This window comes from Stylophora pistillata, chromosome 12 (genome assembly GCF_964205215.1).
Source record: "Stylophora pistillata chromosome 12, jaStyPist1.2, whole genome shotgun sequence".
Classification (NCBI taxonomy): domain Eukaryota; kingdom Metazoa; phylum Cnidaria; class Anthozoa; order Scleractinia; family Pocilloporidae; genus Stylophora; species Stylophora pistillata.
In genome coordinates, this window is record NC_142530.1 from 15829787 (window position 1) to 15844928 (window position 15142).

At 36.7% G+C, this 15142-nt stretch overlaps 1 protein-coding gene across 1 annotated transcript; it reads left to right on the forward strand.

Moving 5' to 3' along the window:
• The first annotated feature begins 1339 nt into the window (after nt 1–1339).
• Nucleotides 1340–12719, forward strand: LOC111331231 (limb region 1 protein homolog). The gene is made up of 16 exons (XM_022936295.2): nt 1340–1842; nt 2203–2290; nt 3660–3690; nt 3786–3925; nt 4906–5009; nt 5833–5950; nt 6967–7035; nt 7216–7280; nt 8291–8363; nt 9352–9438; nt 9560–9636; nt 9884–9961; nt 10077–10150; nt 10370–10460; nt 10976–11042; nt 11543–12719. The coding sequence occupies exons 1-16, from the start codon at nt 1774–1776 to the stop codon at nt 11761–11763; spliced, it is 1452 nt and encodes a 483-aa protein (XP_022792030.1). The 5' UTR covers nt 1340–1773; the 3' UTR covers nt 11764–12719.
• The last annotated feature ends 2423 nt before the right edge of the window (nt 12720–15142 follow it).

Genomic DNA, 15142 nt, shown 5'->3' on the forward strand with positions numbered 1-15142 from the left:
TCCACTTAGATAGATAGATAGTTTGTTTGTAAAAAGCTTGCAGCCACTGAGCTGAATTGTGTATTTACAATAAAGTATAAAATATAACTTATAATAGTAATATGATAGTATTAAAGTCCTAAATAAATAATAATATCCTATAAATATGATGAAAGCTTGAACTGTTAAAATATATACAACGGCATTGATCTCATTTACAAAACTCACCGAGCACTAAAATTTGCACATCTGCTCACTTCTTTATTTCATTCAGTGCTAACAATTTGCTAATGTGCTAAACATCAGCTTTAGAAACTACAGATTAATAACTTAGTTGATAAAACCAACTGGGGTGGATCCAGGATTTAGTCAAGTAGGGTGCGGAGAATTGTTCCCCTTCTGAGGGGTTCAGGATTTCGAAAATTAGGTCTTTGGAAGCATGATTTCCAGCATTCTGAGGGAAAATTTAGGGGGTTTGACCGAACCACCTGAACCACCCCTGGATCCGCCCTAGACCAAATTGTCTTGTAATTCCCCCACCAATGCAGCACCACAGTTTCTTTAGAAACCTACCCCTTTATCAACTAATATTAATGTTGGCTGTATTTCTATGGGGAGGCTCTCCTTGCCAATTGTTTCTAGAGCAAATAAGATTTAGAATGTTGGGTTTTTGCACAATGGAGGAAAACAAGAGAACGGAAGGAAAACCCCTGCAACATGTATGAACACTTTACAAGCCCAATCTTAAAGTAATCAGGTTCAGAAATCCATAGCCAGCTGTGGAGGTGGTGGGCAAACTTTCTCAATAGTGCGCATCCCTGCTCCTGAGCCACATCTTCTAAGTGTCATTTTCAGTAACTTGTTAATCTATTACCCCCTGCCCTGACCCCTCTCCTTCCTCTCAACTGTCATTCACTCATTTGGTACAAATTGTATTTCTCTACCCAGCCCTCCACTGCAGTAAAAATCAAAGATGGTAGATGTAATCTTCACCAAAAAAATGTCGAGCTCTCGCTCACGAATTATATCTGCTCTACAGGCTGCTCTTCCCTGTTTTTTTTTTTTTTTTTTTTTAATTGAACCTGAGTTAAAATAGCCAGTATCATCTAATTGCGTTTTTTAAGGCGATCGGAGGACGTGTATCGCAGTTGAGTGCCTTAAAGCCTCTTCTATTCTAAGAAAGTATAAATATGGATTAGTAAAGCATTTGATTTGTATCAAAAATCGAAAAGGCAACTCGATCTTTCGGAATAGCAAAATGTTTTGTTTGTTTGTTCTTTTCCTGTTCACTAGCATCCAGACCTTCCCCTTTCCCGCCCACTCGACCCAAGCTCTGCTCTTCCCTCATGGACGGGAAAATGGAACGGGAAAAACAAAAAAACGTCTCTGACATTGCAAAATTGCCAAGGATTCCCAGCACGTAACATTGGTCTTTGAACTTTCTTGACCCAAAAATAACTTGACGCGACAAATACGATTATCTTTGAGTTTCCTTAGCCGTCAGATGGTTGCAGATTGGTCAAAGTCGACTACAACGAAAACTTGAAGCCTCATGCGCCACACGCTTGGCGCGCTTCAGAAAAGGATTGGGTGGTCAAAAACTGATCTTAACTTTAAGTCATTCTTATTCACACTGTGATCCAACCGTTAATTTTTTTCTGTGCTTCTGACGAATATTTTGCAAGCTAAAATGCTTTCGAAACTTCAAGGCGGAATGTTGTTGTTGCACGAGGGATCATGTCGGCGAAATTTTTAGCGAGGGGTCTCATGTTCTTACCATCAAGTGGTTGAGTAATGGAGGTTAACAGCGATGGAAATGACGACGAAGAACAGATATTTTACGATACGGTTAGAGAATATGTGGTTAGTATTGATCAGTTCCCTTTCTTAAATGTTTAATGATATATACAAATTACATCGACATAAATGTACATGCTCTGAATTTGCAAGGAAATGCTAATTAACTGCAGTTTAAGTCATTCCAATGAAACTGTTTGGTGCGAAAATTTGTAACTGTTTACTCAGTTGTACTTACGACTAACACCACAAGTATTGCAAACCGGTAGTAATATTTTTGTGATTTTGAAGATCTCTTGACATTTAGAAACTTGATACTCAGTCAGCCACAGATATTGCCTACAGTATTAAAAGTTTAATCACAGATCAGTTAAAATAATATTGGTGCATTTCATGATCACATAGTTTATTTTCCTTTTGTTCTAGATATCTTTGCTTGTGTTTATCATTTTGTATGGAATTTCTCATGCCACTTTAAGCACCTACAAGAGAGGAAGGGATGAACTTGATTCAGGTTAGAAAGATGATGTTTGTATCTCAAGCGAAACTTTTTACTCTTCCTGTAGAATCCACAGTAAAAATGATTTTTCATCATTCTCTACCAACATCAGGGGTGTATGAAAGTATTGGCTAACTTTTAGAAAATTTTCTTCAAATGTTTGGAAATTGATGGCCACCATTTCGAAAACAGTCCAAGTAACTTGGCTACACATACTTGACCCCAGTCCTCTGGCAGGACCACAGTTAATTCAGGTCACAGCCTAAAGAGTGACAGCTGGCTTCCAATTTCTTGTCACAGTATCACAATTGAATCAAAGATCATGCAAAGACAAAATGATCTTGAATTTAAAATCTCCTAATTGTCAAAAAAATGTAGTCCTTGTCAGTCACAAAGAAAATGTGATGAGACAGCAGGTGTGGGAAAAAGATGTCATGATGTTAAGGATTAGATTATGGAGAGCCTGTCTGGTTACTTGCTTCCCTCCTCTCATTTTATATGTACACTAGTCTAAACACTAGACAGACACTGAGGCTTGTTTTTAGGACCAGACAGTTTATCAAAAATTATGTATGTATCCTACATACATAAAACACTACACAATTACATCAAAGGTATTTGATGGATACACTAAACAGGGTTCGTACGCATCTTGAAAACCCTTGAATTTCAGGAGGCCGATTTCAAGGCCTTGAAAGTACTTGAATTTCGTTTTGGGTCCTTGAAAGTCCTTGATATTTTATTGAACAACATCGAAAAATATCTGCTTTTGTTTTGCACCATTGGTAAACCCAAAACATAGATGTTAACAGAAACATTTTTCTTGGTTTTGAGGTAAAATTGTCATTACAAAAAGTCCTTGAAATTTCTAAGTAGGGTCCTGGAAAGTCCTTGAAAAGTCCTTGAATCTTTGGCCTGAAAAAGTGTATGAACCCTGGCTAAAACAGTGGTCCACTAATTAGGACCAGACATATCCCACATACATAAAACATTACATAATTAGATCAAAGGTATTTGATGGATACACTAAAACAATGGTCTAGTATCAGGAATAAATTACAAACACTAATAAAAACTGTCTATGGTAATGGGAGGGGGAGGGAGGGAAACTAGAACTTTCTAAGAAGCTAGAATTGAGCTTGCTGCTTGCTTGCTTGATTGCTATTAACACATGTACACTCAGATATCAAAGAGGTATTATGCTGATGGTAGCAAATTCTTAGATTAGGTGACAAAGAAATCTATGGCTGTTAGCTGTCAGTTTCTGAAGTCCTGAATTTTTTCCTTCCTTATTTAATTATTTATGAGAAGACCCCTTGGTTTAGGTGTGAATGGTGTAGCAATTCTAGCCTGTTAAATAAGTTTTGCACTTTTTTTTTTGTAGATGATGAAGATGCATTTGTTTATAGGATTTCGTAAGTACCTTAATAAGATTCTGTCCCACCTGTTCAACTGTTCTTAAATTTGTTGCTACTCCTTTCTAAGTGTTTAATCTGACTTCTGCTTGTAGCTTTTGGCTGTGTACATTTACCCTCACAGTATCCCTTGGTGCTGTACTTCTGCTGCCAATGTCCATCTTCAGTAATGAAATTATGATAATGTATCCCAACAGTTACTACATCAAATGGCTTAATGGCTCTCTTATTCATGGTAAGGTAATAATTATTGTTACTGCTGAACAGCATGAAATACTTTCCATATGGAGATTTCATCTTTATTTGTATACTTTGAACAACCTTTCAACTCCCAAGATCAGATTTAGATCCCCTCTGGATGTCACACATGTCTTTGTTAGTTAGCTATGAGAATAGTTGTTGCTACGTTTATTTAGGAGTTTCAAACAAAGTCAGCCCCCAGTGGTCTACTGCAGCCTCTAATCACTGTCTATTTGACCTATGGGCTGGCTCTTGTGGTTAGGTTGCGTGCTGCAACCCCCTTTTTCGAGCACAACCACCTGTAAAAGCATCAGCAGCTGAAAAGTTTGATAGAAAAAGTTTTTGAAATTCCTGCTAGATGTAGATGAAGATAACAACTTATTTCTGATAAGTTTTATGATTCTCACAATGTGTTTGTTGGATAATGTGTGGATATTAAAGGGAGAAGATACAAGTGTTTTTTCAAAATCACTTCTGGAAGTGTAAATTAGGGTTAATGAAGTGTTTGTGAGTCATGTTGTAGTAACTCAGTTAAATTGTTTCAGATTGCTGTAGGCTCCCAAAACTGTTAGTTACTTACTACTTGCAGGGTACTGTTTAATATATGGATCAACTTGATAATTATGTGAAAGTTGTCTTTTGATTGACAGTTTAGTTACTGTGCGTGAAATCCAAAACATATTTAGACTTACTGTTACACTTTAATTAACTAGCCACCTGACAGACAGCTTACCAAAGAGCATAGCAACCTTCAAAGTCTGCCTGAGATGTGCAGTTGCTAGTTTGTATTTTGACTTGAGGCAGATGACAAAAACTCTTCATTTCATAGTTGCTGCAATAAACTTATGACATGACTTTTGCTCAGCTGATATGAGTTAACTATACCTGTTTAATTATATTTTACTGTAGCTGTATCCCACCATAGCTGTATTTGCTCAATATAATAATCTTCTTTTTTGGTCTTTATTCATACAGGAATGTGGAACCAGATATTTTTAGGCTCTTACATGTCACTTTTTGTGGCCATCCCTTTTGCCTACTTTTTCACTGAGTCAGAGGGGTTTGCAGGATCCAGAAAGGTAAATAGTGTCTGGAATTTGTCTACAGATTTTCTGTACTTATAGAGAATGATGCTAAATACAGTTGTCAATGTGATGAGTGCTAATCAGTGGCAGTCTTGGTTTTGTTCTTGGAATAAGAGCAGAGGAGGAAGTGCATGAACCCCTCTTTTTGATCTTTTCATAGAAGGAACAGGAAGATGTCAATCTCTCACTCCCCCATCCTGCTTTCCCACCTTTTTGCACCTTTTAGTATTATCTCTCTTTCTTTATTATAAAACAATGAATATTAAGGATAACTGTTTACTGGTTACAAGCTGGATTTATTTTAGATGCATTTGGATTGGATCTTAATAATGATCTATCAGAGAAGAGATGCAGGCATGACGTCACCACTGACAACATGTTGTGACTTTTATTTAAAGCAAATTGATTCCAAGTTGCCATGGGTCTGTTCAGTAATAGATCAAAATGTTGTAAGTACATCAGTGACACACTCAGGTTAACGTAATATGCCACTTTTTTGTTCAGATTACTACAGTTTGACGTGATCTTTGATCTGTTACTGAACAGAAGCATGACACCATGGAATCTATTTGTAAAATAGCTGTTTGTACTTAAGCCTGAATAATTTCCAAGCTCATCTCCTTGTCCTGTTTCAACAAAAAGACAGCTGATACTTTTTACTTGTTTCCCTTTTTGCCTACAGTATATGTCTATATAAACCCTTTTTCTTCAATTTCTGCTTCCAAAACCCCCCCTCTTCTCTCATGATGGAAGGAGTAAGGGGAATTTGAAATAAAAAGTTAGGTGTTTTCTAAATGCAAGAGCTGATATTTTGCAGGGTATTATGGCTCGAGTCTATGAGACATCAGTTGTTCTAGGTTTACTTGCTGTTCTGGTTACAAGCATTGTGTGGGTGGGACTAGCATTGATTGACAGAGGGCGCACTACTGATGGAGGTATTTATAATTAGCTTAGGCCTGCAACTGACTCATTTTACTGTCTGCTCTGAAAAATGCACCAGCTGTTCCAGATGCTTGTCGCTCCTTAGAGAACATGGAGGATCTTTGCCCTGTAGGTTAAGACAGTCAGGTTACTGAAAATCTTTTTAATACCCCTTCTTGGGTTTAGATTTTGAGGGCAATTTAACAAATTATGTGACTTAATTATATGAACCAGGCTGTTTTTAACAATATCCAAACTTAATTTATTGTAAGCAATTATTGGCTGGGCATGGTATCGTGAAATATCAGTGCTGAGGTCCACCAGTTACTGTATCTGCCAAAGCCAAAGCCAGGCTGAGGCAGATAACACAAACAGGAAGTATGATAATTCATGATATCATGCAAAAAACCAAATTCAATTACTGTTTTATTTAAAAAAATCTGCAATTAAAGAAAAGTTTGCAGTAGTTTGAGAGCACAGTTACATGGACAAGGGGTTTCATTGGAAACAAGGCAGACTTTGAACACAATATGATAGCCTGCAATTGTTTATTGATCATAGGCTCTCAATCAAAGTTTTCATAGTATGTCAAAGATGTTGCTATAATAATAAATAGTAATAATAATAATAATAATAGTAACAACTTTATTTATCCTCGAATTTCAAGGTAGCATGCAAGTGCTAATATCTCTGAGCAACAAATAAACTTAAACTAAATAAGTTCAAATAATGATGGTTTTTGAGGAGAGGGGAAAACCGGAGTACCCGGGGAAAAACCTCTCGGAGCAGAGTAGAGAACCAACAAACTCAATCCACATATGACGTTCGATCCGACTTGTACATGTATGTGGTGTGTAATACTCGTCTGGTACTTAAAAAGGGCTTCAAAAATTCACCAGGGATATCTCCTGCTCTCATTTTGAGCATTGGTGTAAATGAATGCAACCTTTCAAAAAATTTTTTTTCTTTTTTCTTAGCTTGAAATTTTTAGTAGTTAACTAAAAATGTTAATCATTTTTGGTTTTCACAGAGGCATGGGTTCCTGGTCTTCCATTCATATATTCATGCATATCACTTCTAGGAGCCCTGATGCTCCTGCGTAAGTACTGTACATCTGCCAAAACATTACCTTGAAAAAGCTTCATTGTCCATGGAAGTTCATTATCCTACGGTAATTTGTTTGGATGAAATCTGTGTAGTGATAATCACTCAAAAGTGCTTGTCAATTGTTGCGTAAGTTTTTCAAGGAGTTCTTGACTATCATCTTTTCTTTTGTTAGTTTGCACACCTGTTGGATTTGCACGGATGTTCACTGTCCTTGGCCAGTATGTGGTTAAACCTCAGGTAATCTTGCTACAATGCTAGTAACCATTAATTTTTTCTGATGGCCTCCAATGATGTCTGTGGAGAGTTACAATCCCAATTATAGGTTCAATCAGTTAATGAATATTATGGGTTCTTTCATATGTGGATGATCAACCTTGATTATTTTGCCTCAAAGAAAGCATGAAGAAATATTTATCAGAAATGTATCAATGTGTGTGTATCAAATGTTTTGAAATGAGTTATCCCTGAGAAAAAAAAAAGCTGCCGACTACAGAAATTATCTTGCTCTTGGCACCTTGCATAGTTAAGGGATTGCAGTGGTCTGTCATGTGATTTCTTTATGTCTCAGAAAAAAAAGTAAATTTCAACAAGAGAGGGAATACAGTTGCTTTTATTATCACCTTTATTACATGTACATCCATTTTGAAATCACTGGTGGTCCCTGTAATCTTATTGGCTCTAATTGGTGCAATTTATCCATGAATTGCACCATTTTTTGCTCTAACTTGCATCATTTTATGCTTGACTGAGTTTTTGACACATGACGTCAGTCTTTCTGTTTTGCATACAAAATAAGATGTAAAAGTGTTACCGGTTCCGCTTTTTATTTAAAAACCGGCTCAGTACTGCATCAGTAAAATATTTGAATTGACCAAGTCCTGTATTTGGGCAATTTCAAAATGCATGTAATAAAGTGGTAATTGAACCTCGTGTCATGCAATTTTGGTCTGAAATCATACTTGTGATTTCAAATTGAACTTGTGCTGCACACTTGTTCGATTTTGAAATCATGCATATGATTTCAGCCCAAATTGCACTCCACTCAGTTCAATTACCATTATAAAGAGAAACAGACTTTTAAAACAGTTACTATTTTTCTTCACAGATATTCTCTAAAGCAATCTCTGAGACATAATGTTGATTGCTTGAATGAGCTGTGTCTACCAATCTATTGATAAAGCACACTTATTAATATTACTAACAGCTTTTCTTTCACCAGTATTATTTTTGTCTCTCTTCATTCTTAGTTCCTTCGAGACTTGGACGATGAAATGAGTGCTATAAAATTAGAAGAAGAGAGCATAAAGAGGAAAATGAATGGTGCGAAGTTTTCTATTTGTATTTGTAAACAGGTTCCAATGTTTGTACTTTAAATTATGTGATTTGAGAGTGTCTACAATTCTTACCTTGTGCAACATTTCCTAAATGTTGTGCTGTGAGTGAAAATTGAAATTCAACGCAATGAAACTCAAGTGAGATGTGATGCAAGTTCAAATTCTCTTTCAAACTTTTTTCAAAGTTCCTTTCACTCCCAGATCTCATTAATTTTTTTTTAGTAATTCTTGTTACTGTCTGCCATTCAATTCTTATGTTAATGTGGAGAATTTGGCATTGGATCAACTAATAATCCCCTAATTGATGTTTTTCTTTATTCTCATCACTTGTCTGCCTGGTCACTCATGAGAATCAAAGGATTAGTTTAAAAGGAAATACAAGACAATTTGAAAGGAGAATATAGCAGTCTATCAACAGCCACTTAGGGCTTCTTATAATGCACTCTTTCATTTTTTTAAGTGAGGAAGATGGTAGCAATCACTGGTAAGGCTAGATTTACTTCAAAGGACTAATACCCCCATTCTGTTTTCTGGATCAAAATAAATATTTTTTTCAAATGTACTGTTTTTTTTTTTTTTCGCGATTGATTATGGAATTTGAGGCTTCGATCTTACCTTGCTATCTGGCCTCAATTTTTGTGTGCCACCCGTCATCTCAGTCTTCAAGTGTTTATGGTTGCTGTCCATCTTATAATAATAATATACGTTAATTGAAGCTACGCCATAGGGGCTTTTCAGCCACAATGTAGGCTAACTATTAGTGCTTAAAATCCTCACTGGCAGGAGGCAGATCAGTGGGCTATTTACAGAGCACAGCCAAGGAGTTGAAATAGGGGCAACCCAGAACAAATCAAGTGTGTGGCAGGGTGGAGGACTTGAATCTAGGACACTGGATTACAAGTCAAGTGCCCTAACCACTTGGCCACACTGCTTCCTGTTATCAATGAAGTGTTTGTTCTTTGTAATTTTTTCAGGTTATAGCAATGGAATATCCATGCACAATGGAATTGATCACAATCCAAAGAAATTAAAACAACTGGAAGTTCAAAGACTAGAGCTTGGTCAGTAACTTCAATTCTTTCCATTTTTTTTTCAGTCAATTATTTGAAGTCTTCAATGAAATATGGTCTTAATCTGAACTCTTGTAATGTTATCACCTGTTCTTCTGTTCATTTATTCTAGAAAGAAGCATCAGAGCATCATCATTGCAAAGAAATTGTGTTTATCCAATCCTACTTCTTACTCTGCTGCTTTTGACTGTGAGTTTACATTGCCACTAGGATGGCATTAAGTGGACATAAAATGTACTGTTTGTCGCAATTTGGGTTAAATGTGACAAAGGTCCAGTTTAGTTTTGAGTTCGTTGCATGACGAAAGACATTACGTTTGCGGAACAAAGGAAACATTTGAGTTCCCTTGAGGAATCGAATCTTAGACCTTGTGGCCCCAGTGCTAGGACGGAAAGTTATATACATTTCCTCTTTGTTTTTCTTTTTTTTTTATCAGACAAGCTGCATGGCCATGGTTGCGCTGAATGTTCTCAGTCTGCTGTTTGTTCACGGGGCCCTGCCGAAAAAATCCACGGTATTTGAATTTTAGGGCTTTTGACTCCTCCTTGCCTTGTTACGTTTGTAGAATCATTTTATTTCCAGGAGTGACATCTATTCTAACTGTAAAGCGGTGTGTTTTATGTTTCTAGGTGCTTGTGCTCGGTAAGGTATCCTCTTCCATGATGGGAACATTCGGTGCTCTTCTGGAGATCATTCTTATATTGTATCTTTTCACAGCAGTGTTCAACTGACGTTTTTATGTATTCTCTAGCTAGTTATTAATGCATTTGTGGGTTTTTTCCCCTTAAATTCATGTTCGAATTGCTTCTCAAAGTACCAAGTCTTTTTTATAATGCTTTTGCAAGTTGATGAACTGCATTGTTTGTTGTATGAGCGTCGGATTCGTCAGGCAATCCAGACAGTGCACCTTAACTTTCCTCAGTTATTTAATGCTTGCGTCCCTAGTAGGCCTGTACAGCGTTCCATACTTTTCACGACTGCGTCCTGCAGTGGGCGAGACTAACACAACCACGGTAAGCGAACCAAGTGGCTGTAAATGTCAAAAAAGAATTCTAAACTTGGTTTCTAGCTTTAATTCATGGGCTTTTTTTCTTTTTTTTCTTTTTTTTTTTTTTTTTTTTTTGGGGGGGGGGGGGGAGGTTTACACCATGTATCCCGGTTACTCAGAGTTCTCAGTAAAATAAAATAAAGGTAATTTCATCAACTACAATGTAATGCTTAGTGGGAAAGAAGGACGGGGGAGTAAAGGAATAACAAGATCGTATAGTACTTATGTCTAGTGAGCCGAGAACCGATCAAGAATGAAAAGGTACAGCTTGCTTGTTGCTCGCCACAGAGTCACTAATTTGGCTACTTACGCGGAAATTTTATGTGCCAACATTTTTCTACACGCCATGACCACTGAAGTGGTCGCAGCTTAGAGCGCTGCTCAGGGCGAAATTTCAACTTTACGCCACATTCTCATTTCGAAAACGAAAGCAAGGAGCAGTCAATCAGTTTTTGAAAGCGCTTGTTGTTTTTATTTCAGGTGATCGCCAACTGTATCGTTCTATTGATTCTGAGTTCAGCGTTACCAGTTCTGTCCAGAACACTTGGTAAGTCTGTAATTAAGATCTTTTTAAAGAATTTCATGGTTGACTTCGAGTGCTTTATCGTTCACCAAATGAAACTAAAACTACTGGAGTGTCTTGTCACTGTAAAAGGCTAAAGCTGCAGTCAGTTCACGAACTAAGTAACTCCATGGTCCTTTCGGATTGATAGAGAAATTCTCAATAGAGTAAAATCTAATCCGGGAATGCTTTGGTTTTTGTTTAACTTCATCATGTGATTGGTCTAGATAACTTGCGCCACTTTCTCAACCAATCAGATTCAAAACTGAAACTAATCGTGACTTGGTCACCCCCGTTTAACCGCGCTTCAGGCAGTTTGTTTGTTTATTTATTTGTTTATTTGTTTGTTTTTACTATGAGTTCTCATTATTTCCTCGTGATTTTTGCCGTCGTATGATTGGCTGCTGTGACTGCTTGGGTTTTTTATGACAGTCAATCAAGACAAAGTAGCTCTTAACCAGTTTTGCTTGTTTTCGAAATTTCAGGGATAACCAAGTTTGACTTGATGGGCGAGTTTGGCCGGCTTGACTGGCTTGGAAATTTTCGTGTGGTCATCCTATATAACCTGGTGTTTGAAGTATCAACGGCTTTCTGTTTGGTTAACAAGTTTACGGCTTCAGTGAGAAACGCTTTGTACGAACAAGTCCAGGTACCAACTGTACAGTTCTTCCGACGATTTCACCCCAAAGCCAAGGCGTCGGTTTAATGAGATGATGTATTGCTCTTTCAAGACTGGGTTTGGTGCCACAAAGAATTTGAGTCAAGAAGTTTATTTTCATTTATTCAAACAGTCGAATGTAATTGGCGAGGTCTGGTATTATAGAGGAACGAAAGTTTTCCGATCATGTCGACGCAGTGGCGAAGGACGACGAAATTATCCGAAAATACACAAGCATCGCTATTGTTCGTGCATTTACTCAATTGTCGATGCAGAGGTATTTGGCTTCGTATCGTCGTCGGCTTCGTAACGTCGTTGGAATAAATATGAAATGGAAAATCAATTGTCGATTGTCGATGCTGTTGCTTGATAGATATTTGACGCGTGATGTTGTATGCTTGATCTCGAGTCTACACAGAGTTTAGAAGTAGAACTCTTAAACATTGATACAGTTTGGTTCAAGGACAGTCTATCAAGGTTAAGTAGAGATATCAAAAGAAGGGTACCTTTCATTATTCTTTGTACAGTAGAACTAGCAAAGGCTATATGTAACGAGTAAAGACAGTACAGAGGATAACTTCGTCCATCATTTTGTTTCTTGGAAAACCTTGCCTGGTTCGATAAATTGAAAACGGAAAAAACGGAAACGGAAATGGCTAAAACAGGGCAAGTAACTGTCAAGAAACGGATATAGGACTAAGGTCTCAACGGAAAGATGTGGATAAAATTGAAATTTCTGAACGATTTGTTTCTGTTAGATTGAAATTAGTTACATTATAAATACTGGATCAACTTTTATGTTAGTCGTTAATCGAATTTATTTATTTCTCATCATTGTTACAGCTCATAACGAATTTTGCGTTCTGGGTATTAGTTATGTATACATTCTGATTTAACTGAACACAAGCGTAGAACTAGAGTAGAGATAGGATATATACAATTTAACTTATTTAAAGTTCAATTTTGTTACCTTTATTTTGGTAATAAACAAAACAAAAAGAAAACTTTGCAAAATCCCTGTTTTACGGCTCTGCATATCATTGGGCTGCGAGAAAATATTCATCCAACTGAAAACAACTGATGAGCCAAAAAGTATCTGTTTTATTTAGGTACAGTAATCGATTAACATGTTTTCCTTAGAGAGAATTATCAGCTGAGCTTTTCTGTTTGGCCTTAAAATCTTCAACGGCTCTGCAGGGTGTAAAGAGTTACTCAAAGTTTGAACGAAAATCATTGCAATTATATAATAGGGTGGGAAGAGATTTGTCTTTCGCATTTTCCCGCGATTTTTTTTTTTTTTACCTTGAGGTTTGGTCGGTTCCCTTTGATATTTTCCTTAAAGCTGTATGAGGTAAGGCTGACAGTTTCGAAAGAAACTGTTTGGGGCTGCGTCGGTGGGAGTAACGAAATTGGATATATCAACAAAGTTGAAGTGGTAAATTGGCCACCGTAACGATTACAAAAGCTGACGTTTCGAGCGTTAGCCCTTCGTCGGAGCGAAGGGCTAACGCTCGAAACGTCAGCTTTTGTAATCGTTACGGTGGCCAATTTACCACTTCAACTTTGTTGATATATCCAAATTATACACAAACAGATTGTATGGGCCCCCTGTGATTAGACAGGATTTTTCGCATCGCGCAAGCAAAGAATCGCATTGAAGTTACGAAAAAAAATTGCGGACAATTTGAATCATTTTTCTGACGACGAAGAGTCGGAATGACCGGCAAATAGATACAAGTTTATTAGATAAATCGAACGAAGAAAAGCAACTGGACGACCAGGAAATTTCTTCAGTTATTTAAGAAAATAGAAACAGCAACACGACAACGCGCCAAGTCCGTTCCGCTTTGCATACTTCTTTCAGGCTTGAACTATTTTGCGAAACGAAACGAAACGAAACGAAATTGTACTATTTTGCGAAACGAAACGAAATTGTACTATTTTGCGAGATGGCGTTTTTTCGCCTTTATTTCGCAAATATGTCCTCTTCGTCCGAAGCAAAATGTGTCCACTAATAAAATGATCAATATTTCTAAGAGTCTGGTCCCTTTTCATTTTATTGACCATAATAGAACTCGTTTCGCAAAGTAGTAATTTTGCTAGAATTACTATTTTGCGAAATGGCGTTTTTTTCACCTTCATTTAGCAAATACGTCTTGCTCTTCTGAAACAAAATGTGTCCACTAATAAAATGATCAATATTTGTAAGAGCCTGGTCACCTCTCATTTTATTGACCATAATAGAACTCGTTTCGCAAAGTAGTAATTTTGCTAGAATTACTATTTTGCGAAATGGCGTTTTTTTCACCTTTACTTAGCAAATATGTCTTGCTCTTCTGAAACAAAATGTGTCCACTAATAAAATGATCAATATTTCTAAGAGCCTGGTCACCTCTCATTTTATTGACCATAATAGAACTCGTTTCGCAAAGTAGTAATTTTGCCAGAATTACTATTTTGCGAAATGGCGTTTTTTTTTCACCTTTACTTAGCAAATATGTCTTGTTCTTCCGAAACAAAATGTTTCCACGAATAAAATGATCATTGTTTCCAAGAGCCTGGTCACTTCTCATTGTATTGACCATAATAGAATTCTTAATAAGTAGTTTCTTAGGAATCGACTTTGAAATAAAAGCTAGCGCTAAGAAGTCACGACGTTTCGACCTCTCTGAGGTCATTTTCAAGTGAGTAAGTTTTCCAAATCAGCATAAATATGTTGAAGCAAGTTGAAGACGATAAAATGTAGCGAACGCTAAAATATGTGAAAAACTGCAAACAATATACAATGGAAGAGAATAAAATAATAAAATAATCGTAGAACGACTTTTCAATAAACAAATAGTTTGGCGCGAATTGAATCGTACTGTTTGTTTAGCGTTGGTTCCAGTTCTTTGATAAAAAAAAACATTTCAAAAATAAGGCAGTCAAATTTTTATTGTAGAACTCGTTTCGCAAAGAAGTAATTTTGACAGAATTACTATTTTGCCGAAATGGCGTTTTTTTTTTTTATCTTTATTTAGCAAATATGTCCTGTTCTTCTGAAAAAAAATGTTTCCACTAATAAAATTATCAATATTTCTAAGAGCCTGGTCACCTCTCATTTTATTGACCATACTAGAACTCGTTTCGCAAAGTAGGAATTTTGCCCGAATTACTATTTTGCGAAATGGCGTTTTTTCACCTTTATTTAGCAATTATGTCCTCTTCGTCCGAAACAAAATGTGTCCACTAATATAATGGTCAAGTATTTCTAAGAGCCTGGTCACGTCTCATTGTATTGACCATAATAGAACTCGTTTCGCAAAGTAGTAATTTTGACAGAATTACTATTTTGCGAAATGGTGTTTTTTCACCTTTATTTAGTAAATATGTCCTCGTCGTCCGAAACAAAATGTGTCCACTAATATAATGATGAAGTATTTCTAAG